The sequence below is a fragment of the Meleagris gallopavo genome, chromosome 17, assembly GCF_000146605.3.
Source record: "Meleagris gallopavo isolate NT-WF06-2002-E0010 breed Aviagen turkey brand Nicholas breeding stock chromosome 17, Turkey_5.1, whole genome shotgun sequence".
NCBI classification, from domain to species: domain Eukaryota; kingdom Metazoa; phylum Chordata; class Aves; order Galliformes; family Phasianidae; genus Meleagris; species Meleagris gallopavo.
The window spans coordinates 10607039-10633988 of NC_015027.2; the positions used below are offsets into that span (position 1 = coordinate 10607039).

General features: G+C 52.7%; 1 protein-coding gene and 1 long non-coding RNA gene across 3 annotated transcripts in view; both read right to left on the bottom strand.

Moving 5' to 3' along the window:
* Positions 1 to 8135, bottom strand: part of SRRM4 (serine/arginine repetitive matrix 4) — a 31628-nt gene extending 23493 nt beyond the window's left edge. The window contains exon 1 of the mRNA XM_031556019.1: positions 7324 to 8135. Within this exon, the coding sequence (XP_031411879.1) occupies positions 7324 to 7454 (131 nt within the window). The 5' untranslated portion in view covers positions 7455 to 8135. The remainder of the gene's footprint in view (positions 1 to 7323) is intronic.
* Positions 8136 to 14757: 6622 nt separating this feature from the next.
* LOC116217275 overlaps positions 14758 to 26950 on the bottom strand; it is a 29407-nt gene continuing 17214 nt past the window's right edge. For both annotated transcript variants that reach the window (XR_004161622.1, XR_004161621.1), the window contains exons 5-7: positions 23740 to 25789; positions 18833 to 18935; positions 14758 to 17688 (exon numbers count right to left, since the gene is read on the bottom strand). This is a non-coding gene — a long non-coding RNA (uncharacterized LOC116217275). The remainder of the gene's footprint in view (positions 17689 to 18832; positions 18936 to 23739; positions 25790 to 26950) is intronic.

Here is a 26950-nt window from a genome sequence, read left to right on the forward strand (position 1 = left end):
CCTGTGCAAAGCTGGAGCAGCTCCAATGGTGCGGATGGGGGCTCTCCCTGGGCACAGTGGGTGATGTCCCCACTAATGGCATTTCAGGTCTCGGCGTTGAAACACATTAGCCTGAAGGCAACCAAGGGCTGCTGTCCTGCTACACACTGGGGACCATTTCTTCTGGGCTTGGAAGTAATTATTGATGGAAATAATTATTCTCCAATCCCATCAAAGGCTGGCTTCAATTCAACCCAATACTCTCCTCCGGTGAAAGCTGAGAGTCACTAACGCTCTAAACGGGCTGGTAATCCCTTTGCGTTAAGCTCCATAGACATTGATTGAATAGATAGATATAAACATGTATTTTTTTGTCGTCTTTCATGGGCTGGGCCATGACAGCTGGGAGAGACACGGAGGACAGGGCAAAGGCACAGGGTATTTGCTGCCTCGGGAGCAAACCGTGGTCGCGTCCCCATCGCAGCGCTCAGCACCCTGGGCACATGCCATGCCATCAGACCATGAGATGAGCTGGGTGACATAGCCCCCTCCCCTGTCCTCAGGCTCCTGAGTCCCCGAGCCATCTCCTGCCACAAAGCTCTCATCAAGCAGCCTTTCTCCTGCAGCTCCTCATCGCTGGAGGAGCGAGAAGCTGAAAAACTGCCTTCCTGGTGAGCTTTGTTTGAAGGGCGCAGCGGGGCTGGGTGATGGATGAAGCCCAACCCACCCCACCGTGCCCATAAGCACATCCCTCAGTGCCACATCTCCATGTTCCTTGAACAACCCCAGGGTTGGTGAACCCACCATTCCGTGGACAGCTGTGCCAATGCACCACCTGCAAAAAGACACCTGCACCCACAGCCCTGGGACCCTGCTGACCCACATCCACTGTGCTGTGCCACAATCCTCTCAAAACGCATCACTGTGCAGAGGAGGCTTTTTGCATTGGTGAAATCATCCTTTTCTTTCTCTCTTGCTTTCTGCCTCTTCTCAGTTGATTGAAAAAGAAAATGGTTGAACCGCTCCTTTGACCCGGCAGAAGGAGGGAGGGAAAGGAGAAGGTTGTAAAGAGCTTTCCACGCCAAAACTCATGCAGATGTGTTTACGTAAATCCCTTTGAAACAGGCACTAAAAATACTTCTTTAAAATTAGGAGGTGGGGGAGGTTGTAAGTGCTTTCCACAAACACAGACACAAAACCACCCCACGGCAGGTTCCTTCCCCACCTCATTCAGACCGCTGTTATTAGTGCAGCAGGAGCCCTGCCGTTTGTTATTGGAAATTATAATAGCAAATCACTGCGATATTTTCCCTGATTGCACGGATCCTGAGCCAGTTCAATTTTAATCTTCTCTCCACTATTTCCTCGTGCATCAGCAGAGGCACCAGCTGCAGAAAAGCGCGTGGCTTTCTTGAAGCAGCTTAAGCACAGAAAAGAAACACAATTCCATAATAGGTGTTTTTCATCCAATTTTGGCTCACCCCCCTCCCACACCTCTGCATCCTGCTGCAAGACCAAACCCAGCAGCAGCTCCTTTTTGCTTCTTGGCCTCCAGAAATGTTTCACAACCTCTCTTATCACACCCTGGGCCAAAAAAGCAGCTCGGCTCTTCGTTTTTCCAGCAGCTGATTTGCTATGCATGGCTGTGTAAGAACAGAGGCGTCCCTGCTGGTGGCAGGGTTGGTGCCAGGTGCTCCGGGGACACTACATGGCCACAGCCCGGGGATGGGGATGGGGTTAGGGATGGGATGGGGACAGGGATGAGAATCAGATGAGGACAAGGATGGGATGGGGATGGGGATAATGAAGCAATGAGGATGGGGGCAGGGTTCAGGATGGGGAGGGGATTGAGGATAGGATGAGGGTGAAGATAGGGTTCGGAATGGGGATGATAATGGGCACAGTGATAGGAATTGCTCCATTTCCATCGCAAACTCCTGCTGCAGGCAGCTGCTGGCAGCACTGGGGCAGGTGTTTCCACCATAGCTTAGAGCTACAATCCTAATTAGGTCCCTGCCTTCATGTGTCCTCTTCCCCAAGATGCTGCTCTCAGGGAACTGCCCTGTGCCTCTCCTTTTCTCAAATCTCCCTCCCTGGCAAACACCCTGCAAGTTTCCATGCCTAGAAAGTTGACAGTGATGTCAACCAGGTCCCATCCCCGCGCCAGACAGAGCCATGGGTCCTTGCTGCAGTTCCTTTGCCCGAAGTCCCGCTCTGTTGAGCAGGGCAAATGGCAGCAAGATAAATAGTTTATTTGCCAATAACATAGCTCGTTAACTTTTAATCGAATAGCGGGTTGTGAGCACACAGTTGTCGGGAGCAATGGGAGATGGTTTTGAGCATGGATCTTAGCAGGGCTCATCGGGCAGGAGGGGAGCACAGGGAGGTCTGGCAGATGCTCCACATGGAGCAGGAGTGTTCCCTCTGGTGCTCAGACAAAGCTTATTCCCCCTCTGTTTGCAATAAGGAACTCAGCAACAAATTCCTCTCACCAGAGAGACTCCCAGCCCAGGCAGGGAGGTGGCAAGAAGCTCCCGAGGAGAAGGTCTGGCCCCGGGCTCCCGGCCCTGAGGCTGCAGACAGTCATTCCCCTGCTCAGCACATCCATCTTTAATTGGGTGTAATAATAATTTTATTGCTTGCTGGGATTTGTGAGGCTGAACTAATATTTGCAAAACGCTTTGCTATCCTCTGCTGAAAGGCAACCCAGAGCGGCAAAGCCCCTGTGCCATTCACGTCGGGATAATCCAGAATTATTCATAAACAAAATCAAGATTATGCAAATATATTCATTAGTTCTCAGCATACCTCCAGGAAAATAGAGGAATTAGTCTTGTTAACAATTGTATATTATGTAAGCGTGCGGCTAAGCACACAGACACGCTCCCCATCCACCTGGGGCTCATCCCAGGCTCTTGGAGCACTGCAGGAAGAGGTGAATTTGGACTCAGGGTGGTCCCAATGTGCCACTGCCCCCTCGCTGTCCCTTGGCACCGTGTGACCAGTGCCCACCCTTGTGCCCAGGACACGACGGGATCAGCAGATAAAGGTGCGCTGAAAGCACCGCGCAGTTTAATTAATGCCACATGCCTTTCACTCCATAGGTTGTGTGGGTTGTTAATTATTTTTATAAAGAAAATAATTAGTCCCAATCAAGGCAGAAGCTCTCCAGAATTACAGCTCATTAACTGCTCTCACATTTTTTCTGTTCTATAAAAAGTCGTGTGGTGCTGATGAAAATTATAGACCCTTGGAATCAGCATTAAATACAAATTCAGACAGTGTTACCATCCCATTACCATCAACTGCATCGACTTGGCTTTGGTAATTGCAGCTGGAGATGAAGTGCAGGGATTTCTGCTCTGTGCAATCTCTGCAAACAAGCGCTGTGCCCATCAGCCTGCCGGAACCAACGTGACACCGAGCAAACGCAGCCCTGAGGAGGGGACGGCCACCAAGGAGACTGGGAAGGCTTTTGCTGGGTGCATGATTGGATGCTCGGGTTTGGGGCAAAGGGGACAGGCAGCAGCCTGGAAGCGGTGGGTTTATGCTGTGGGACATGGGACACACGGGATCACAGAATCATTAAGGTTCGAAAGACCACCGGGGTCATCTGGTCCAACCCTGATCCGTGCCGTGTTCGCTCCAGAGCACATCACTCAGTGCAACATCTGCACTTGAACACCTCCAGGGTTGGAGACCTGACCACTCCCTGGGCAGCCTATGCCACTGCATCACCAGCAGATGATCCAGGGGGGATGCAGGAGCGGTCTGAGCACCTCCAGCTGGGTCATCCCAGGGCTGGTTCTATTGAACGGTGCAGAGGCTTCATTCAAAGCCTGATTGAAAGAAATCAGAGCATGGTAAAGCGAGGTCAGGGCAAATCAATAGCAGAGCGGTGGGGAGGGTGAGCGGGGTGCTGGCTTGGCTGCTTCTGCACCATGAACAACAAGGTGAGCCCCATCCTTTGCTCCATGAGGAACATAGCTGAGAGCCAAAATGGGGAACTGGAGAAGGAATGGGAAGTGGGAATGGGGGCAGTGAGCAGAGTGACCCCGGAGGAGCGGCACTGAGCCCCGTGGCCTTGGTCCTGCTGACCAGCCTGGAGCCAGGCCAGCTGCAGCCAGCTGCTCATTTCATTAATGGAGAGACATCAATTAAACATGGACTGTTGAACGGGGTTGTCAGCAGATCAATTAGCCCCAACCTCAGCATGGGGACTCAGGGACTGTTTCAGCCCCAAGATGCCCTGCGCAAGCACTCCTGCCCCAAAAGGGGCCATTTTCAGCCAAACCCTGCCCGAAAATAGGCCAATTTCAGCCAAACCCTGCCCCAAAAGAGGTCATTTTCAACCCAAATCTGCCCCAAAAGAGACCAATTTCAGACCAGTCTCACTGTCCCTAGAAAAGGACAAGAACAGTGCAGGGACTGCAGTGCATTCCCCAGCACCTCTCTCTCTTTTAATAGAGTTTGTTCCCACTTCCAGTTCTTTAAGCTCTCCTCGCAGTCCCTGCTGCACTAGCAGGGAAGGCACTTGTGAAAAAAAAAGAAAAAAAAATTGCTATTTTTACACTCCCAGTGTTTGTCAGCACTTTCAGCTTACCCGTGGAGGGGAGGTGGTGGCACCAGGACTGCGTCGCACCAGGGCACCATCACTGCTCCTGTGCCATCGGGCCCCATTCCTCTACCTGCTGAGCACCAATGGGTTCCAAATTGAGGTGTCCCTTCCGGGCACCCAACTGTCCCTCAGTTGCTGTATGGTCACACAAAGTGCCCAGCCTCAGTGCCAACCCCAAGCACAGGTGGGATTTAATGCCCCGCTTCGGGCTTTGCAATGACAGAGAGGTTTCAGTGGCCACGGGAAGAAAAGGTAAGGAAAAAATAAAAAGAGAACGAAGAATTGCAGTCATGCATGAAATGATTTCATTTCACTGAGGAAGGGATTGCCTTTGGAAAGTTCATATTATGGAAAAACGCTCATGAAGGTCCAGCTGCAGGGAGAGGGGCAGGGAGGGGGAGAAGAGAACCCCAGCCCTACGGATGGATAAATCCTCCCAGGACTGACCTGCCGATGTCTCACAGCCCCAAATATTTGTTAGTTAAACCTTGAAGGGGTGGTGCAAGGTTATGAGCCCTCTCCAGACGGTCCTATCATGCCAAGATGGGCTAAGTCACTTTTTTGGACACATCTCCCATTCATGAGTTGGAGTCAGGAATGGGGTGGGGGGAGGATTAGCCTCACATGGTTTTCTGCAGCCCCTCACCCTCATGGGGACCCAAAGCCCTGCAGCCCCTCACTTTATCCCAGGTTCATCGTCCAGAGCTCCACAAGACCCCGTGCTGCCACACCGTGCCCTGGGATGCAGACGGTGCCTTTGGAGACCAATGAGAATCGCCCCAGTACCAAGCCAGGAATGGGGCTGAGAGAAGAGGACCACGAGGAGGAGGAAAGCTCTATGGGTCCTGTGGGCATCCCCGGTTCTGCCCTCACCCCCAGCAGCCCTCGAGCTGCCTAATGAGCGCAGCCGCCGTGCAGCTGGAGCCGGCGGGCAGGGGCTGACAAAGCCGCCCTATTGACGGCGCCCCGAGCACGGGGGCTTTGCTTCTCCCCCCTCTGCTTTCCTCCTCCAGGCCCGCTCCCCCCGCTGGGCTGCAGCCATGGGCTCATTAGCGCTGCGGCTCGTTGGGCGCGGGAAGGAGCAGATGGCAGCCAGGCCCCGCTGAGCAGATGCCCGGTGGACAAGGGGGGGATTAGCGGTGCCGGGGGCCCTACGGCAGCACAGCCCGGTGCTGACACGTGGGGACCGAGTGGGATGGTGGGGATGAAGGAAACAGTGATGTGCCCGACGAGCTGCAGGTTGGGGTGGCAGAGAACCGGACCCCATCCCAACCCCGAAATCACTGCCGATTGCAAATGGAGCAGTGAAAGCACGTGTAGCACAACACATCCTGGGGGATTAGGGGTTAAAATAAATCCCTGCGCTGGCCCGGGCTGACCCACTTCAGCCATCTGGCAGCAGGGATACGGTTGGTACTTGGGGTGCCAGTGGGTGCCAGTGGGCAGTGGCAGCCCCGTGCCCCTTGGAGCTCCCCATGGAAGGAAAAGCAGCATCCCACAGCTGCTCCGTGGGGCTGTGCGCAGGTAATGACGATAATGAACAACCACCCACTGCCTTAAAATAAAAGACTCAGCAAGAAGAAAGTGGAGACGGAAAAGGAGGCACTTCAGCTCTTCCCTCTGTGCCACAGTGTTCAGTATCCCCTTTGCTCTATGGAGTCAAGGGCAGACCCCTGAGCGCAGCCCCTGGCTGGGCATGGGTGGGATTAATGTATTCTTTTGTTTCGGATGAAATGTGGTTTTAGCAGAGCTTTAACCCTGCAAACCTCCCAGCGAGTCTGTTGGGAATTAGGATGGAAGAGGCAATATCTGCAGAGCCGGGGCACCCTGGGGAAGCACTGTGATCTGGGGCTGCGCATGGACCCAAAAGGCGAGAAGCCCACAGACCCCTCCAGGAGGAGGAAAATCCCCTTCTGCAATGGGAACCCCACGCTGCCTGCATCTGCCAAGGTGGGAGGAAACACGGACACAGATGGTCACCGTAGTGTTGTGCTGGGCTCCCTGCTCCCTTCATCCCTCTGCCTGCTGGCACAGAGGGCTTTGCTCTTAGATCAGTTCTGCAGTGAAGCCTTTGGGATTGCAGCCCAGTTGTGGAAATGCTGTAAGAGCAACTGCTGCCCACGGTGCCCCAAACTGAGCTTCCCTGATTTCCAAACTTGGTTGATCACTAACAGAGAAGTGGAAGCATTCAGTGACCTCAGGATGTTTGGTGCAGGCTGCACCTCTCCTGCACCGATCCAGCACCTTCGCCAAACTCTGGTGACACTGAGCAATGGAAAGAAGCTTCACTCCCTTTGAAAAACAGTGCAAAGATGCTCTTAACCAATATTGTGACAGCCAACAGAATAAAAATGCTCTAAATTTGAGGATGTGTTGTTGTGAGGAAGTCACACAAATCCCTGCGCATCCCAGCAGAGCTCAGTGGGTACCAGCAGCCCCTCGGTCCCATTTTGTGTGATCTGACTCTGCTGCCCTGGGCTTTGGCTCTAAGGGAAAGAGGGGGACAGACAACCAGAGGGACATGTGCTGGGGGCTGCATGGCTGAGCCCCCACCCCAAAACTATAATCCAGCCCCTAACACCACTGCAGGCTCCAAAGAGCCAAAGTTTCCCACTTGGGGAGGGGGAAACAGAAAGCTCAGATCCCCCAGCCTGTGACCCCAGCCCTTAAGTAAGACAACTGCAGAAGGGAGCAGCCGCCAAGCCGAGGATTCCCCACGCCCTTACCTGGGCAGCGGTTTGCGGGCGGTGATGCTGGCCACGATGATGCTCTCCGGTCGCGGTGTGGCCACGGCTTTGAAGGTCCCTCGCCAGAACTTCTCGAAGAGCTGCTTCTCGCCCTGCTGCACGCTGGCCATGGCCCCGGCACGGCTCGGCACGGCCGCTCTCCGCGGTGCTGATCTCTACATCCCTCCTGACCGCGCACGGCTCGGTTCGGTGCCGGCTTGGGTTCAGTCCAAGGTTTAATGGGGGATATCCCGGTTCGGTAGGGCTGGAGGGGAGAGTGTGAAGCCGAGCCGGCTCCCGGCTCCCGTTTTGTGGCAGCGAGGCGGGGAATGGGGCCGGGCCCGCTCTTGTCCCCTCCCCGGTGCCGCCTCCCACAGCTGCTCTGCCGGGAGCATCCCTGGACCAAGAGCATCCTTGGCTCGGAGCACCAGGATGGTCCTCGTGGGGCCCATTTCGGCCGTGCAGGAAGCATCCCGGAGCTCTCGGCCCTTGGAGGGGATTTGTCTCTTGCAGCATCAAGGGACAGTGACCTTGGATGGATGCGCTGCTCCCTGTTGTGTCTCGGAGAGCCACGTGCTGATTTATGTAAGCAACCGGGGGATAATGGAGCCAGGAACAATAGCCAGGAACAATAGAGAAAGAAAAATCACAGAGGACTAGAGCACTTTTTTTGTGATAAATACACGAGCAGCAGGGCCAGCTCCATCCCATCGCTGCAGCTTGGTGCCCAAATGCCCAATTGGGCACCAGTGCCTGCCCTGAAGTTTGCAGGATGCAACTACAGCTGAGGTCCCCGTGTGCAATGCAACATTTTCACCATTCCCCTCTTTAACCCCCCAGCCCACAGCCATCCCCATCAGTCCAGCCCTGCCCCTGGGGCTAGAGACTGGAGTTGCTCGAAACGCCCCCAGATTCGCTGCCAAACACTGGGGATAATAAATATTTGCACTATTAAATTAGCAGCACGGGTGGTGTGTGTGCAGGGGGAAGGCAGTGATTGTTACAAGCAGAAACCTCTCCTGGCATACCTCATGGAGACATCAGCGAGCTAATTAAGCAATTGGCTCCGTTAACGGAGGCTCCCAGGAATACACTTCCCCACTATAGAATAACTGCGCTGTAATAAATTGCCTCATAAATAAACAGCCCAAAAAAGCAACATAAGATGCCCAGAAAAAGCTCTGTGCGATAAGCAGAGGCGATGCTGGGTGCTACCGGCACTACCAGCACAATCTCAGCACCACACCCTGCAGGGAGCAGCCCTGTGGGGATACACCATCCCCTTTTTATCCCTCCACCCTAAGGGCCCAGCCCCCCTTACCCACCCCAGTCCCAGATTTTGATTTGGGAGATGACAGCCAAAAGCTGCCCGGGGCATTCGGCTGCTGCCATGGATGAGCACAGGGAGCTCAGCAGGATGGATCTGCGCCTGCTGAGAGGTACCCAAGGGGAAGAAAGCAGAAAATGTGTTTACTCAGGATTACATTTTAATCTCTTCTCCCTTCCAGAGTGAATAAAGCTGGGTTTGTCCTGGAGCTGGACAAATATTTTTCTATAGATGTCGTATTTTTCCTTGGTTTTGGATTGCTTGCTTTGTGCTTTACACATTGCAGAACCCGGTGGATACTGATTGCCCACTGCAGCTGCTGTTCTGTGCCCGTTGGTTCTTGTAGTCCCCAAATACTCAACAAAGCAGAATGAGTCTGTCCCTGTGGCCCCATGGCCAGGCAGTGGCATTGTACCATTCTGTGACTTTGAGTGCATCTCCATCCATACCTCTCTTCCCATTTTTCTCCCCATGGGTGAAGGCTCTTCAGCAGCCCGTTTTGGCACAAAACCTCCCTGTATCCACCTCTACCCATCTCCCAGCCAGCAGGTTTCCTGCAAATGCAGAAAATCAATAATTACCTCTGGAAGTATTCATTAGAACTCAAGAGTCAATAAACAAAGGCTGTGAGTACCCTCCATTCATTACATTCAGCAGCACCTACCAATTATTCCCTCTGCTAAGCCAGTCCCAGCCAGCGGTGGGGGGATTCTGGTTGTACACTGAGGATGCAGCATGTCTTGGGTCCATCCCTCCCATGCCAGCATTCATCTCTCCCTTTAGAAACATCCATTTCATGGAAAGTTTTCCCCATTGAGAAGCTCCCAAGGACAGCCCCCCACCGTTGGGTCCGTTCACTGTCCCCACAGCTGGGAACATCCAAAGATGAGGCTTTGGAGGTGACTTTGGAGGGGAGAGAGAAAAGAGTAAGGAGAAAAAAGCCCTTTTTTTCCTTGAAATAGAAGTAGGGAAATGCACTGCCGTACAGATGTGGGAAGGTGGACATTTTGGAAGCTGGTGGCATCACCATTGCCACCAAATTGGCACCACCTGCATGGTGGTAGGACATTCCCATCCCATCCCAACCCATCCTATGCCACCCTGTCCATCCCTTCCATGGGGCTGCCCCATCCCAACTCAACCCATTCCTCCCTTCCATGGGGACATCAGCTGGAGCAGGCTTTTTCCAAGTGTCCATTCCGTACAGTTTCATGGCCTTGTGCGCCATGCAGGGGGACAGGCCCCCCTCTCACTAGTGCAGCAATTAGACATGTTCACATTAACCAGATAATTAAGCAGAAAGGCACTAATTGAATAAACAGGAGAACTGAATGCCAATGACATGGGGGAGAAAGGAGGCTGGGGATGGGTGGCTGAGGGACAGCCACTGCCACGCAAGCTTTCAGAGCTGCGGAGAACAAGCAGAGGATTTGGGGAGCAGACACTTCCTGCTGAGAGGCATTAATGGAATGCGGAAATGTTTTACTGCGCTGTGATTTTAGGTATTTTTGAATGCAGCTGCAGCTCCGTTCCATTCCGGGCTAATTTAAGCTCCAGTTAAACCAGACTAAATTACAGCCCTGGGAACCGATGTGACAGGGAATGCAACCAGGAGCCCCAAATCCTGCTGACCTTGCTGTCTCCTTCCAACTGGACTGGACTGGGCTAAGAGCCCCTGGCAAAACATCACTGCATGTCACCAAGGGACTGCAAGCAACCCTCGGTGCCCTCTGGTTCCCAGCTGAGCAGAGCAGGACCCCGTTGTGCTGGGACCAGCAGGATTAGTCCTGGGGACAGGGGACAAGCGAGCCCCAAGGGGAGGGATGTGCTGCTCCAGCTCCAGCTGTGGAACCCACAGCCCCTTCGTTTGCTCCAGAAGAGCAAGTGGCTGTCTGAGACCAAACCAGCAAAGGGTCAGGGGAGCAGAGGCTGTTTGCCCTCAGATTATTTTTTTTTTTTAATAGAATAAGGAGGAGATTATTAGATACAATTAATTGTTCACACTGCACAGGAGATGAAAGTGTGGGGAGTAAGCAGATGCCGGTCACGATTCGGCGCTCATTAAGGCAAGAGCAAGATTCATCTCGTACACATGATTAACTCCTGGCCGCTGATGATTTACATGGCAGATGATCAAAAGAGAATTAATTACCCCCACAAACGGGGCTGCCTCCAGTCTGGCCCCAGCAGTGCTGCCAACAATAGAGCCCTCAGTCCCCAAAACCAAGTCCACAGCCATCACATTGTTCAGACAACCACAGCCATTCCCTGCGAGCGGCTGCAGAGCAGGAGATCCAGGCACGTCCCTCCACCACCAGGGATGCTCTACCCCACTGGGTTCCTCCATCCAAGAGAGAAGTGCATGCCCAAAGCCCACAGAGCCCAACCCAAGCCAGGGCATCTGCTGGCCCCCCGACTTAGCATCCGCTGCTCAGATAACGAACCTGTGCTGTCACCTTTATTTTGAAGAAATGAACTCTTGCAGGAGTCACCTTCAGCACTCGGCCCTTCTGAGGTGGTGGGGGATGAGCTGATTGCATGCAACTGATTAGCAATTAGCCTGGCATGCTCCAGCTGTAAATACAGACACCAGGGCTGAGGAGGAGGAACCTGTGGGGGTCCTGTGTGCTGATATTGATAAGGAGAGGGGCACACAGGCCCCTGCACAGAGGAGCAGACTCCAAAATAACATTTCTCAAGGATTTTGGCAGCCTGCAGCACTCGAGTCCCAGAGAGCACTGAATCCTGCTGTCTGCCCAACTGCATAAGAATTGTGTCTTTAATATGGGGCTGGGATATGGGCCTGTAAATAACATCATTTACAGATTGGTATAGGCTGTTAATGGCTGGGGGATAGCTTCTCTTCCAACTCCAAGGGGTTCAGAGTCTCTAGGGGGTACAGGGCTGGGATGGTGACAGGGTTCCAGCCCCAAGGGACTGAACTGAGCCCAGCTCACCCAGTGCCACTGCACCCCGGACCATGAGGTTGGCACGCGCCTGTTGCAAGTTTCCATCTCTCTGCCCACGGCTTTTAGAGGCACTCAGCTGCAGATTGTCTCTGTGACCCAAGTCCCCATTCCCATGGGCTTTAAAAGCCTCGGAGTAAAAGAAATTAATAACAAAGTGAATTGTACTTGAAGGCAGCCACTGGAGTGAGGAAGGCAATGCCTGGAGCTCAGGGTCTGTGGCAGTGCAGGCGAGCGAGACGTGCTCCATGGTCCTGCTGTGCTGGCAGTGATGGATGAGTCCACTTCCAGAGCAGACTGAACCAGGGTGGCTTAAAATCAAAGTGTGCCGAGGGCCAGCGTGCTGCCTGCCCAAAACACTGCATGCAGAAGTCTGATTGCACCATGGCAGAGGCCGGTGGGAGTCTGGGTTCTGCCAGTCCTGCCTCAGTGAGCTGGGTGGGATGGGTTTGCACCTTGCTTTGAATGGATGTTCAGCCCTCATGCTGCTCCTGGTCCATGGTGTTTGATTCAAGATGACCAGAACTTGGAGAACCTCAAGCCAAAATCTCTACAACTTCATCTAAAGGATACAAGGGGTTCATCCTCAGCCTTTCTCCTGCCAGCAATGCAGAGATCCCAGCTCTCTGCAGAGCGGATGTCTCAGCTGCCCAGGGAGGGCAACTCAGTGCACAACTGGGATCCCACCTCCACATCCTTCCCTTGTCTGACAAGGCCAGAAATCACCCACTCAGTCTTCAAGCAGTGGTTCAAAGCTTTTACAACACTCTCAAGATTAATTAGCAGCTGAAAAATAATCCAGGATAAGTCTTATCAAGGCATAAGAAGCATGACATGGCCAAGGAGCCAACACAACAAATGGGTCCATGTTCCTGGTCAAATCCAACCCCTCCTGGGAAAACGCAGCCTCCTCCCCTACCAAACAGGAGTTAATTCCAACCAGAGAGACACGGCAAGCAACCCAACCTCAGGCTGAGCAGAGCTCCGGAGGCTCCCTGCTCATGTTGGTCCCATTCCTGCAGACCCCCGCCCCTCACAGATGCACACAGGGCCTAGAAGACCTCCAATATGCCCCAAAACATTGGGTTCACACTCTGGACTCTCCTCGTGGCAGTGACATCTCTGCTCCAATGGCTGTGGCTGTCCCCCTGCCATTGCTGCAGGACACACAGAGCTCCCCATGCCCCACAGCTCCCTCCGCATGAAGGCATCACCACTTTATCTCCAAAACCCCCTCTCCCCAGACACCTCCTCAAAGTATTTGCAAGTAACAAATAAATAATCAGCGACAGCAAGCTGGCTGCACCAGAACATTTATATCATATAATGCACCATTTATTTTCAATTATCATGGTGCTTTCCCCTCTCCCTCCCCGTGCACTTGGCAGGTCGCTGGTGGAAAGTTTGCAGAGTTGCAGAACGTCCTCATATGAGATGCACCAGGGAACGGGGAGGGATGGCAGCAGGGTGGGAAGGACAGACAGACACCTTGGGGCCATGGGAGTTTTCGGGTTGGGTTGTGGTTTCCAAGCTGGTGACAAAACCACCAATCCCACCCCACAGCCCCCATGGCCAAGGGACCTCCACACTTCCCATGCCCTTGGGTGGGATGGGCTGCCTTACACCTGCACTCCCACCAGCTCTGTTATTCCCACCTCTGTCTCAGTCAAAGCCATTTAAAGCTCTCTGACATATCATGAAGAATTTTCCAGTGCGGTTCAGGGACTAAGATTTGTATTGAGAAACCCAAATTTATTGGATTAATGCTGTGGACCAAAACCACAGCCGCTTAACAATTGGAGGATCTGTATTTTACAGCAACGTAACTAATAAGGCCATTAATACAAACTGGGCTCACTCCTGACATTTATATAGCCGTAAATCTCTCTCAGCACTGGAATTATTTATGCCATCCCAGGCACTCGAGCAGTGCTGTCGTCCTTTATCAGGCTGAAAGATTTAAGCCAAGAGACAATGATGCTAACTGTAATGAAAGGGAGCACGAGCAAAGCGAGGACGGCGCTGGCACAGCAGGAGCAAGGCCATGACCTGACCAGAGCATGCCAGGAGCAAATGCAATCCCTGCTCTTGGGCTTTGGGGGCAGCTCCCCATTTCCAGCAGCAATAAGGTCAGGGCACCTGCAGCCCAGGTCAAGGTCAAGCCCTTTAGGATGCATCTGTGCCTCAGGTCTGTCTCGAGCAAAGAAAACTTGGAGAGAGAAGCAAATAAATCTGTATAGAGCAAGGAGGTCCAAAAAGCAGCCCCAAGCAGCACAGGAAACTGTAAACAGGGAGAGGAGAGGGTGTGGGTGGTGGGAGCAGAGAGCAGCCTGCCAGCCCTCTGTGTGCACTAATTATTTCTGGCATTATCTGCACCGACAGATAAGGTTTTCATTAATAAACTCGAAGAGGAGCAGGGGGTGTGGGGGGAAGGGAGAAGCAGCAGCAGCTGAGAGCTGCAAATTGGCCACAACCAGCAGCAAAATGCAATCAGGTGCAGGGAGCAATGGGGGGCCCAGCAGCAGTGGTGACAGCAGAGGGGACATGGGGGACAGTAATTAGCAGCAGTCCTTTCCCTGCTCACCGCTGCTTTGCAGGCTGCCTCCTAATTCACTGCACGTTGGAAAAGAAATAGTCAGTAATCTTTCATAGCAGGGCCTTATTAAGCCCACTATCTGCAGTTATTTAATTGGATGAGATTAAGCCAGGGTAGCCTGGGATGCAGGGAGGGTGCATCACTGCACTGCCACTGTGCTCCTGCAACAAGCATGCAGGCAGATGTGCATGCACAGGGTGATGGGCTGCAGGGATGCTCAAGCCATGGATTTTAACTTATCTCGTGCAGGTTGTGATAACACAAAAGGGAGAAAGGGAAACTCTAGATCCTGCTCACGACACTGGGGCTGGGAGTCAAGGGGCAGGATGATGCGGGATGGGGCAGTGTTGTGCCTTTGGACAGACTTACAGGAGGCAGGAGGATGGACGGATGGGGTCACAAAGCCACAGCAATTAGCAGGAGCAGGCTGGTCCCCTCCCAGCCTGGTTTCCATGGCAACAGGGCGGTTCAGCACATTTCTCCATGCACAACCTCACCGCAAAGGTCATGGCAGCATGGCAGAGGAAGACGCCTGGCCCTGCTGAAACAAATCATTAAAACATGGACAAAAGAGTGCAACCTTCCCAAAAAGCTCAATTCTGAAGATGCCTCCATCACCTCAGGGTGCACACACCAGGGGCAGCAGCAGCCCCTTGCTCTATTTCCGTTGCTCACAGCCAGCATGAGTGGCATTTCCACCAGGCTCACCATTCCCCTGGTCCCGGGTTGCTGCTCTCTGATTGCTGCTAAGAGGACACAGCATCCCAAACACAAAGATGTGCAGCTCTCCTGCAAGCTCTTTGCCCTCCAAGGTGCAGAGCCACAGGGTCTCTGGCAAACTGCATCTGCAGAGGGAACGGGGAGAGACTGGGAAGGTGGGGAGAGGATTGCTGGCTGCTTTGATGCTCTCCTTAAGCCATGGGCTTTGCAAAAGAAAGGAGAGCTGCACACAGGTGAAAGGACAGTATTTCCCGAGGCAGAGTGAGTTGCCATCCTGGTAAATACTTCATTGGGGTCAAACTGCTAGCACAGGGAGTTCTACCTGCAGAGATTTATCATTGGTTTGAAACAGTAGCAGCTTATCAGAAAGGATTTCCTTCTGCCTGAAACCAGGAGTGAGTCTGCATCCATGCTCAGCTGTTTCAAACCAGCACAACCTGATGGATGCCCTCGTGCTGCCCCAAGCAGAGCCAGCTCAGGAACCGGGGCAGCTTGGGCCCCTCGCTCTGCTTTTGCTCAGTGGGCAGAAGGTGCAGGGACCACAGGTGTTCTCCCAGCCTTGCTTCCAGGGCGTCTTCCAGGCACCCATCAGCATGGAGAGAGGGGATGCCAGCCAGAGACCTGCATCTCGTAGGGAAAAAGGCTGAGACCGAGCTTCACCTCTTTGAAAGGTAAGATGAAAACTCCTCATGTAATTAAAGCTTTCCTGAGCAAAGTTAGAAAAGACAAATCTGTTCACAGGCAGAAACCTCCTAAGAGGAGTTCAGAGCAGCGGCAGAAGAGAAGCTTTGGGCAGTTTGAAGAGACATTCTCCTGGGATGGAAGCTCAGGATGGAGAGGTATCAACAACCTCACAGAAGCACCTCCCTTCTCACACCTCATGTCACTTACTGAGGAGCTGAGCAATAAGAACTCCCTTTTCCAGATGCTGGTAATGGCAGTGACCTATCCTGCTTGGTTGTAATTAGCTCCAAAATCACTACAAGCCTGCGCAGCTGAAGAACACTTCAGTCCTGCAAAATGAAGCTGAGCTGCAAGAAAGCAAATAGAATCCATCCTGGCTAATTATTTGTTATTAATTGTCAAAAAAAAAAAAAAAGATGGACTGATGAAAGGACTTGGTAAGCAGAACAACAGCGTGAGTGTACTTGAAGGCAAGTGCTGTAACAGGATCCGAGAGCAAGGCTTGTCATAATCCACGGGCTGTTAATTATCTAAACACTGGTCCCTCGGAGCTGCATGAGTGAGGATTAATTAGTTTTTGAAATAATAGCTAAATTGATACTGGGAAGGAGTTTGGGTTCCAAAATAATGGCTGAAAATTAGCCAGCTTGTTTCTGCGCTTCTTTCTGCCGTGCTCAGAAGGACATTTGTCTCTGTTGTTTTGCCAGAAAAGGGCCATTAATCACAGCGGCAGATGGCCCTTCCCAGACCTGTCGTGCTGCAGAGAGACAAAAGGAAGGCGGAGGAGAAGGAGGAAGCAATCACCTACAAGTGTTGGGAGAAAGAAATCCTCAGAACCAGCGAAGAGCAACTACTGAGAGCATCCTGCAGGAGAGCTGGATCTGCCCAGAGTAACTCGTGGAGATGGAGGACGTCTCCTGCAACAGGCAGGTGCCTACAGGAAAGGGTCTGACCGTCTCCAAAACGAATTTCCAGCTCACCCCACCATGCCCACATCCCTCAGTGCCAAATGCCCACGGCTCTGGAGCTCCTGCAGGGACAGCGAGCTCAGCACTCCCTGGGCAGCTGTGCCACTGCATCGCCGCTTTTTTGGAGAAGAAACTTCTCCTTGTGTGCTCTGCCCATCCTCCTGCCAACAGGAGGCACAGAGCTTTCCCCTCCCCTCTGTCCCACGCTGCTTCATGCACATTTTCGGGGCACCCTGGGAAATCAGCTCAGTGTGGCAGCAGGGAGGAAGCAGCCAGCCGAACGCTGCAGCATTAATCACAGCATCCTCCCCACACGGAGCCCGTTGTCTTGAAAGAGTGTCTGCTCCATAAAGTACGCACAGCTGACACGTGTGAAACCCTTCACAGCGTTTACTGATGTACATTACCTTGGCTTTTACAGCATAATAAATAACGGGGGAGAGACAGACACCCATCCCCTAATCAGCAACGGCAGCAAGGAGGGGATAAATGTTTGGCTGGGGGGAAAACCTCCCTTCTCGGACACCTTCCAGAGCCACAAGGAACCCACAGACCCCCCATGAGCGTGTGTCCTGTCCCATAGTGACCCAAAGGAGGGCAGCTGACACTCAGGTCTGCTTTCACTCTGCTTCTCTGCAGGATCAAACCTCAGTGGTTTGGTATGCTACACAGGAGGCTTACGAAGAGCTCAGAGGAAAGATCCTATTAGATAAGAGTGAACACAGCAGGCCTGTAGCTGAGGGAAGCCGCTCCATCTCCGGGAGGCTCGGTTTATCAGCACAGGGCTCAGGCACACTGAGAACCCACCGCAGTGTCAGGCAGCGAGCAGCAAACATCTCATTAGTTACAGCAGGGCTCCCGCTGCTCTGCCAGCCAGCACCGGGCCTGCATGGAATGGGGAGCAGAGTTCCCTCCTGGAAGCAAATCAAAGGCAGCACAGAGGGGGGTAGCACACCTTGATGCTGCCGCCGCAGCGCCGTCCTCCTGCTCCTGGCCTCACTCCACTGCAATGCCTTAGCTAGATAAATCGCTCACACCACGGGCAAGAGAAGCCAATGGATGTCGTCTCCTTGGCCATTACTCTGATTTTTCATCCTTCGCTTGCTGTGAATAAAGAAATGAGAGTGAGAGCGGCAGCCCCCAGCCCAGGCTGCAGTGCACAGTCAGCTGCACAGCATCCATCCTCAGCAGCCACAGCAGGGCCAGAAGCACCGCTTTGCCCTTCATCGTCCAGCAAGCACTGATTTATCTCCAGGTGCTGAGAAGCAGTGTGGCTTGCGAGCATCCCTTCAGCAAACCAGAGCCCGGTGGTGGTGCTCCCTTCTCCTGCAGAGGGACCCGAAGCAATTCCTGCTTTTGGGTGTCCCCACCAGAAACAGAAGTGAGGGCAGCAGCAATGTTCTCAGCATGGGCTCTTCTTCTCTTTGAGCCCTCAGATTTTTTCCAGTCCAACCCCAGGTTTTCTGGGCTTCCCAGCACAGCGAGTGCTGTAGGGAGAGCACTTTCCTGATTCCTTTTAAGCTTTCTTCCTAGCTTCAGGGAGGAAGGCGATTTTTCATTCCTTTTTAAAAGGTGATTAAATGCTGTGTTTGTAAAAACACTTCATTCTGGGAAACAAATTATGTAAAATACACTCAGTGGGATCTAATACAAACTGATACCATCAGCTAGCAACAGGGGCTCTGCTGCCAGGATTTGCTTTCCAGGGGCAATGCTGAGCTGCCTGGACAACCTGCTGATCTGCTCCAGCCCAGGGTCTCGCAGTCTCCTGGTGACCCTGAAGCATGTATGGAAGGAGCCAGCTGCCTGCAGGCATCTATCTGCCAGGCCACGTCCCTGCTGGGTGCCCCTTGGCCAGCAGGGCAATGAGGGATAGACCAGTCTAAACTAAGCTGGGCTGCTGCACAGGTCTGTCAGTGCAGCATGTCTGGATCTCTTGATGCTGCTTACTTTTACCATTCATGCTTGTGTCTTCTGAGCTCTTTCGTTGCTATTCACCATGCTGAGGCACTCCCAGGCACACAGAAGAGCAGCTGGATGGGGTTTCTTTACCCATCAGTGGGTTTCAAGGCAGCTCCAGGGGATTCATGAGCTGCCACAGGCCAGCGTGCACCCAGCAAGAGACAAAGCTGACTGGACACAGCTTCCCATGCCCCGCATCACTAATGATAGGAAACGATGCTGCTTCCCCGAGGACAGGCCACTTGTCAGGGCAGGTGGCTGCAGCAGAGAGGAACTGAGCTCTTACTTTTTCTAGACAGGCTCAAGGATGCTCCAGGGGAAAGCACTGCAGGCAGGCAGCATGCTGGATTGAGAGGGAAACCAGTCTGGAGCCCGTCTTGGGTACATCACTGATGAAAAAGGAAGAAAAGAGAAATCAAGATTTCCTGCCCCCAATTTGCTGACTCAGTAATGACTCAAGGGACTAAATTTAGCTACTGAAGTGCTCAGCAGCAGGGCGAGCGGCTGTTGGCCTCTCCTTAACCTTATTACAAGACCTTTCAAGCAAATCTTTCCCCAGCTCAGAAGGGATTCTGCTCACGCTCCAAGGGGACTGCATGCCACCTTTGCAAGCTGGAAGAAAGCAGATCTACGTACATAGGTGCACACAAGGCTTCCCAGTGCCAACGCAAGACCTGGGAGCGGAGAGAAGAACTTGTGAGCATCACGCTTGTTGAGTCACCATAGCAACAAGGGGGTTTTAAAAGCAATTAGGTGTGGGTTCATCTGTGCTGCTCAGAAGGATCGCAGAGCGCTGCCTCTCCTCCCTGCAGCTCCTGCACACGGGGCTCCTATGGCAGAGACAGGCATGATGGCTCCGGCTGCATGGCCATGGGCAGACCTGGAACAGCTCTGTGAGTCAACAAGGTGCTGGAACACAGCTCAGCCGGGTCTAAGGAAAGCTGTGACCCGGGCCTATTTCTGTAGCCAGGACACAACGAGGTGGAGTCAAATGCTTCCCAACCGTACAAAAGTATAAATTCCTAACAGCAGTGATAGCATCTCCTGCATCGCAGCTTGAGCCGTCCGCAAGCTAAGCCGATTCCATGCTTTCATAAGACCCGTTTCCACGAGGTCAATCATTACATAACCCCACAACAAACCTCCATTGACCATCTTCCAGGAGCACGGAGCTGGTGGGCAGCTGAGCTGTGCTGCCCAGAGCTCAGGACCTGAGCACAGGCAATGGGGTGACCCAGAGCTCCTGCACTGCCCACCCTGCGCCGCCCAGCACTGCAGGAATAGAAACAGATCCGTGCACATCACATGGGAATGGCATCAGCCCCATCCAGACTACAAAAACACGCACTCTGCTCTCCCAATTCCTATAGCTAAGAGCTTTTTACCTCTTTTTTTTTTTTTTTTCACCCCCCTCAATATGCTAAAATTCAGTTCCTCCTCCTCACTGCTAGAAATTCCCATGTAGTTTCTCATCACATCTTTTTACCTCCCTTCAAAATTCCTGTATTTTCAAGGATCTGTATTGGATGAAGTGCTGTTGAGCTGTTGATTTCCAGCTCCCCACACCCCCTTCCATTTTCCTCTTATTTTTCTGCATTGCCTGCTCACAGAGGCCCTTCCGCCACCAACAGCTTTCTGGCCATTCAATAGAACAATTCTCACCTTTATATCTGAGTGCTTGCTCAGGGCTGACCCAGCCATCTAATGCCCTATGACTCACCGTGGCTGGGAACGTTTCTCTTTGCATCACGGAACTTTCAAGAGACCTGAGAGCTGCAGAGGCATGAGGTGTTTGGTGCCCATGCCTTGCTTCAGCATCAGCCTCCCCTCTTTATGAACCAGAGATAGAATTTAGCATTTACCCAAAGTGCACAGATTGGGGTTGCATGCGTTTGAAGCTGGAGCAGATTTCACTTTGCTCTGGCAACCAGGCACTTTCCACACTCATTCTCTATGGGAGAGATGGTGTAATGCTCATGTGACAGAGGGAGAGCAGCAAGATGCAGCTGGGAAGGCTGGGACGAGGCACAGCCTCACTGCCCCTGCATGCAGCAATCTCAGGTTCACCTCAGGGACTGCTGAACTGCAAAGCCAGAGAGCAAACAGGTGCCCCTGGGGAGCTGGGTGGGAACCAACGCCTGAGGCTCCCACCTTACCAGCAGTGTGAGTCAGCTGTGTCGCAGCCTTCCCAGCCACCCCACTGCAGCACAGCGCTGCAAGCAGAAAGAAGGGAACCTTGTGCAGAAAAAGCACACAGGCAGCCGGGTGGGAGCCTCACTCACTGCTTTCTGCCTGACAGTTTACCTGCAGGGCTGCAGAGGCTGAGTTTCTGCAGTTCCCTTCCAGGCTGGCTCGCTTTTAGGGTGAGAGGTGAGTAACATATATCTGCAGAAGGGAGATAAGGTAATGGGGCACCTCAAATGCCTGGGATCGCATTAAAGCAAGGCTGGCTGGTGAGATCCTATCGCTGCACAGAAATATCTGCAACTTTATCCTCGGCTGGAACATGAACCAAAACAAATCAGACGACCAGCACAGTGGGTTTGGGCTCGCTGGCACAGCACGGTGGGCAGGGAGGAGGAGGGGCACATCCTTGGCAGAGCCAGCACAGCTGAGACAGCAACATGGGAGGATGCTGCTGCTGCAACAGAAAGCAAGGGTGTCAATGTAGGAAGGAGAGACACCTTGTGAAGGGCAGGAGAAGGGCCTGCATCCAGGCTCACGTACCCAAGGACACTGGGAAGGGTGCACAGCACAGAGAGCACCTGATAAATCAGCTAGCTTTCACCTGGCTCATGGGAGTGCCTCCAGGAGGGACTCCTGTGTGACACTGTGACCCCAGGGCAGTGCTGACAGATAACCCTGCAGCAGCAACCTGATTGCTAACACAGGAGCAGAGTCCATTCCTAACATTTCTCACTCTGGGCTGATCCCTGAGGAGGGGCACAGCTGCTCAGCTCCCACCTCCCTGCTCCGGCTGTGGCAGAGGGAACCAAACAGCAGGCATGAGCTGGCTGCCAGCCTGCTCTCTGGGAGCAGATGAAAGGCTTCTTTTCTCTTCCACCTGCAGCACACAGCCAGCCTGGTTCACGTGCATCTGCAGGAGCCAAGGATGCTGGGAGCAGGCTCACTCAGTACAGCTGGGCCACGGCTGATAGTGGGACCTCTGACCACTCTCCAGTGTTCGCAGGTAATTGCGTGCAGCTCCCCTCCTTGCCCTCCTGCAGAACTATTCACCCAAGCTGGGAGGCAAACACAAAAAGCTTGCTGCTCTCAGGAAGCGTGAATCTTACCTCTGCTGGCTTCAAAAAACAGTGAATGTCCTTCAAGGAGGAGGGAACTCATGCTGTGCCCAGTAAACCAGTCACAGCAGCTGCATGGAGCCAGGGCTCATCCCTGCCAACACCAGGAACAACGTGCATGCAAACAAAGCTCAGGTTTCCAGTTCCTTTTGTGCTGCCCAAGACACATGCCCTGACTTATTTCCAAAGCCATCATGTGAAGCTTGTTCCTCTTGGGAGAGCACGAGGTAAGCAGGAGCACTGGGAGCAAAGCCTGCCAACAAACACCATCCAGGGCAGCAGTGGCTGAGGGGAGAGGATCCAGGTACGCAAGCTTCTTTCTGCAAGAGCAGAGATTGTTTTGGCTCCTGCAGCTCTGCTCCAAAAGGAAGCTCTTAGGAGCATTTGGGAAGGAGGCTAAAAAAGCACAACAGGCCAAGTACTGGAGCAGGGAGCACTCAGCAGTGTCAGCACAAGGACCATCCCAACCACAGCAGGGAGCTCAGAATTGCACATCACTTCAGGAATGGGGACTGACAGCTGCTAAGAGTTCATTGAGAGCAGCAATATTTGAAGAAATGAGCAAGTGTGGGGAGGCAAGGCATCAGCATAGCAAAGTAACGGCTGCAAGAAAGCTTGCCATCTCCTCTCCACCCTCTAAACACCACACTTGGCTGCTCACAGTGCTGGAGGGATCGCAGCCCAGCCCTAGCAGGGCAAGCAAGCCTCCAACACAGTGCAAATACAGATGGTGGAAAACATAATGCATCAAAGCAGCCAGCAAAACATGCTATCATCTAACACTTAGCAGTGATTGCTGTCTCTGGTTTCCCGCTGAAGATGATGGCCCACACACTGCCAGGGCAGCTCCTAGACAGCAAACTCACGTTGGTCAACACACCTTGGGGAGAAGTCTAAGATAGTATGTTGTGCTTCTCAAGATGGGATGATTACCCAGGGCAAGAGCCTCACTTAAAGCAGATCTGCTGTTTCTGGACTCCACAGTTCCTTGCTCAGAGTTAGTTCAGGCTCTGCATCTTGCTGCAGTGGAGACAAGGAAGCCCCTTCGGGTGAAAGAGAGATCAGGAAACCTTCAGATAACACACAGAGAGGATGTTACTGCCTATTACCTGCAGCTGAAGATATTCTACCTGACTTATCCAGGGCAAATAAGGCTTGTCAAGAGCAACACACTCATTGAACTGCTGTATTGGTCAGTCTGCATTGACAGTGTTGTGTTATGAGAGGTAATCAAAGTGCTGTTGGAGGACTAACGTGTAACAGCTCCACTCGAGCTGATGGGAAAAGGAGGCCAAGCACTGACAAGCCAGCCTCATCTACAGCAAGCAAGAACAGGGACTGACATACAGCTTAAAGAACGTATTAATTAACACAGTGAAGGAATGCAAAAAAGGTTCGAGGGGTGAAGGAAGAAAACTGTTTCCCTTATGAACATTCAGAACGTGATGCTCTTGCCCTTGATATCACCAGATAGATGGCACGGAAAAGGGGGGTGCACCCTTTGCATCAGGACATTAGCTGGCCTACGCTGGTTTTGACAAAAGAGAGACAGCAGAAATTAAATAAAATCATGGGAGGGAGCACACCTAAGTTGCCAGGGCTACCCTACCATGGGCCGGGTCAGGCTCTCAGCACAGAGCTGAGGTACCACTCAGCCCCAGGCAGCTCTGGGATTCCCTGGGCAGATCTCAGGACAAGCTCCAGCGACCCACCTAACGACTTGTAAGGGATTACTCCGCAAATGCTGGCTCACAATAAATGACTGTGCTTTGTGGAAACCTTTCTGAACCAGCTGCAGATGTCCTCAGGAGCAAAAGTGCTTAGCAAGATCAGCACGAACCTGGCACTAGAGGCTGCCTGTGAAAACAAGGCCCTAGCTGGTAGCACTAACCTTGAGGAAGAGCACGCTCCAGGAAGGAACGTGGGGCCATCACCACATTTTGAGTCTCTTCAGCATCACTAAGAAGGGCGTACAGATGAACCACAGGTCTGATTTCCCTCTGGTCAATGGGAAAGCAACCTGCAGGAAATTCCCATTTCAGTGAACTCTGAGAAAGAGGATCTCTCATCCTTCATGCCTGACTGCCTTCCTGTAGCAGTGTTTTCCTGGGTTAGCAAATATCACAAACCCCAACCTCTGCAGGCAGATGGCTTTTTGCCTTATAGCAGCCTGCTAATAGGAAAGCAGTGGGGGACAGATGCTCCTGCCTTCCCACGTTAAGCCAGGGCAGCAGCTCCGAGCTGGCAGCAGCACTTGCTCACGTCGGTGCCCGAAAGCCACGGGAGGCAGCAGGAGTTGTGGGGTAACCGAGCTCAGAGCCAGCTGGAGCCTGCTCAGAGGCGATGCTCCCAGGACCCTCCGTGCCCCTCCAGCAACCCAGGGCCTTCCAAGCACCAGCTGTACCTCGCACCCACGCGTGCTTCTATGCTTTGACTAGCAGAATAAATACAAACCAGCAAGCAGCAGCAAACTGCTTCCTCTCGATAGCTGCCGAGGGAAAACACTCTTCATTTCAGCCCCTCTGCTGTTAATGTGAGGGCTAAGAGTTAAACTGGCAGCTGTCCTTGCTGGGCGGAAAGGAGCAGCAAGCAATCCTAACAGAGCTCCTTGCTGGTGGAGGAAGTGCAGATCTATTTAAAGGAGTCAGAGCCCTTTTCATCTGCCTTCTTCGAAAGGGAAAAAGCCCACATGAATATACCTAACCAGAGCTAGAGCTTTTAACCCCTAAGGAAAGCCCTACTCACCTCTTTCAGCCAATTGCCCAGCATGGCAAGAGCTGTTCCTCTGGAAACAGCAACGTTGGCTCGTTGCTGTTTGAAGTCTTTCCTTCCACAGACAGCAAAACCTCTCTGTTCCCATATATCCCCAAAGGGCAAGCATGCAGTATGAACGCAACTCACAGCCTCCAGCAGTGCCTGTGGGACCCCTCCTCCTCCCTATAGAGAAAGGGGCTCAGTCCCCACTTCTGACAGCAGCATGCCAACGTGTAAATAGCTGCTCAGCCCTAACTTTGTCCCAGAGTGAGCCAAATTTCCAACAGCAGCATTTCCCTGCAGAAACAGTCCTGGGGTGGGGTGATGGGAAAGCTGCTAGAGACAGAAATGGGGACCAACAGCTCCAGGGGAGCTAAGGGGGGATGTCCTCCAGCAGAGAGGAGAGCTCACAGCTGTCCTTGCAGTGAGTCAGGGCAGGAATACAGATAGGAGAAGTGCTTTAAAGTTGGGCAGCACTACGGCTCTGTACTTTTGCCTAAGTTGGTGAGAAAAGCGGAAGACAGAACAGGCATTTGTGTGACAGTTACTTGCAAGGTTTTCTGCTGTTGTTGTTTCTGCTTTGGTTTTGTTTTGTTTCGAGGTAATTGCTACACCTCTGGAAAACAACTGCCTCATCATGAGCCACGGTGATTTTCCCCCTCAAGAAATCCTTGATGCTCACTGTTCTCGCCTTACAAACTGGGGAGGAACGTGGCACGGCACTGCCCTCTTTGGGTAAAACCACCCACTGATTTCAGCCACTTACAGTACAGGCGTTATGCACAGCTTGTCCTTGTGTTCTGCTGGACACGAGCAGCTCTGCACCCCCTTTGCAGCAAGGGGGGCCAGGAGATGCTCTCCTCTTCCAATCCCAACCCCAAACCCGCTGCCATCCAAAGCCACTGCCATGCTGCTGCCACAAGGCTCTGCTCCCCAGCGGGTTGCTTGGTAAATTGCAGAGCTGCCTCCATTTTCCTCCTCTGTATGAAAAAGCCTTAGTAAAATGACTGCAAAAATATAGTGTAGGAAAAACATCCTGGAGCAGCGTGGAAAAGAATAACAGCAGGTGATGTGGTCACTGCAGATCTTACCTTCACATGATCACACAGACAAGGATGCATTAACAGTGGTAGGCAACTGTAAATCCAGCACATCCTTACCTGGAAACACAAGATTTCTCTAGATACCTGTGAAAGAGAAGAAAAAAAGAAAAAAAAAAAAACCACCAGAAGAGATCACTGAAAGAATTCTCTCAGAACCTGATAAAAACACCCAGGGAAGAAGAAATCCATGCACATCCCACACACAAGCATGCAGCACATGGAGGAGGTGGCACTGCTGCCGCTGGTGCCTGGCTCTGCTGCACCATTCCCAAACCACCCAGCAGGAACAAGTGGGTTGGTAAAAGCAGCCATTTGGCAGCATCTCCTCTGGGTGAAAGGAAGAGGCAGGCATTCTCTCCAAACTGGGAGCCCATGGGTGTAACACAGGATCTCTTTTCCAGCGCTGTGTGTGCACGGTATGAGCATGTGCATCCACATAGGATGCAGAACAATGCCCCTGCAATTTCAGTCCAACTTCCAGGCAGATAATAATAGTCCAGCCATGCTCAGCTCTAGCCCCACTCCACAGCAGGTCTCGCCAAGCTTTACAAAAGGAGAGCCACGTGCCTTTGAGCTGTGCTTGGATAGAGCCTATTTTTGGGCTCTTTGCTGGCACACCACTCTGCTGTAAGTGATCACCTCTGAGGTTAATTAGACAAAATGCTCCAGCGAGGTCTCAGGAGGAGCAAGATTTCCTTTTCTCCACGTTAAGCCCTTTTACCAACACTTCAATAGATGTTGACATTGCTCTGCCCCTGCCACGCTACCTATTGCACTGCTGATGATAACAGCAGCTCCATTGCTGGGGATTAGGGGCAAGCAAACAACAGAGAAAGCAATAAGAGCAGAACAAGTTTAGAAAGCAGAACAAGAAACAGCAGCAGCCCCGGAAGACACAAGTGTGCTTGTCCCTGCTGCAATCAACCCAGCACAGCATCAGAGCCAGCTCAGTACTCACAGCCCTGTGAGTTCCACAAGGGCTGGGGATGGCTGGGAGCTCCAGGAGCGCGGCGAGGAAAGGACAGCACTCTCACTTTAACGCAACACGACCAGCCGCTCGCAAAAACAGCTTGGCTTCCCCATCCCTGAACCTTGCAGGTGTTTGTTTAACAGTCTGCATAAATTGAGGCTAATCGCAGCTCCGCCAGCTGCCGAGGAGCCCAGCAGCCTGGAGGACGCGGCCCCGTTATCTCAGTGCAAGCTGAGCGAGCTGCTCCCGAGGGGACAGCTAATCTGCTCGGCCCT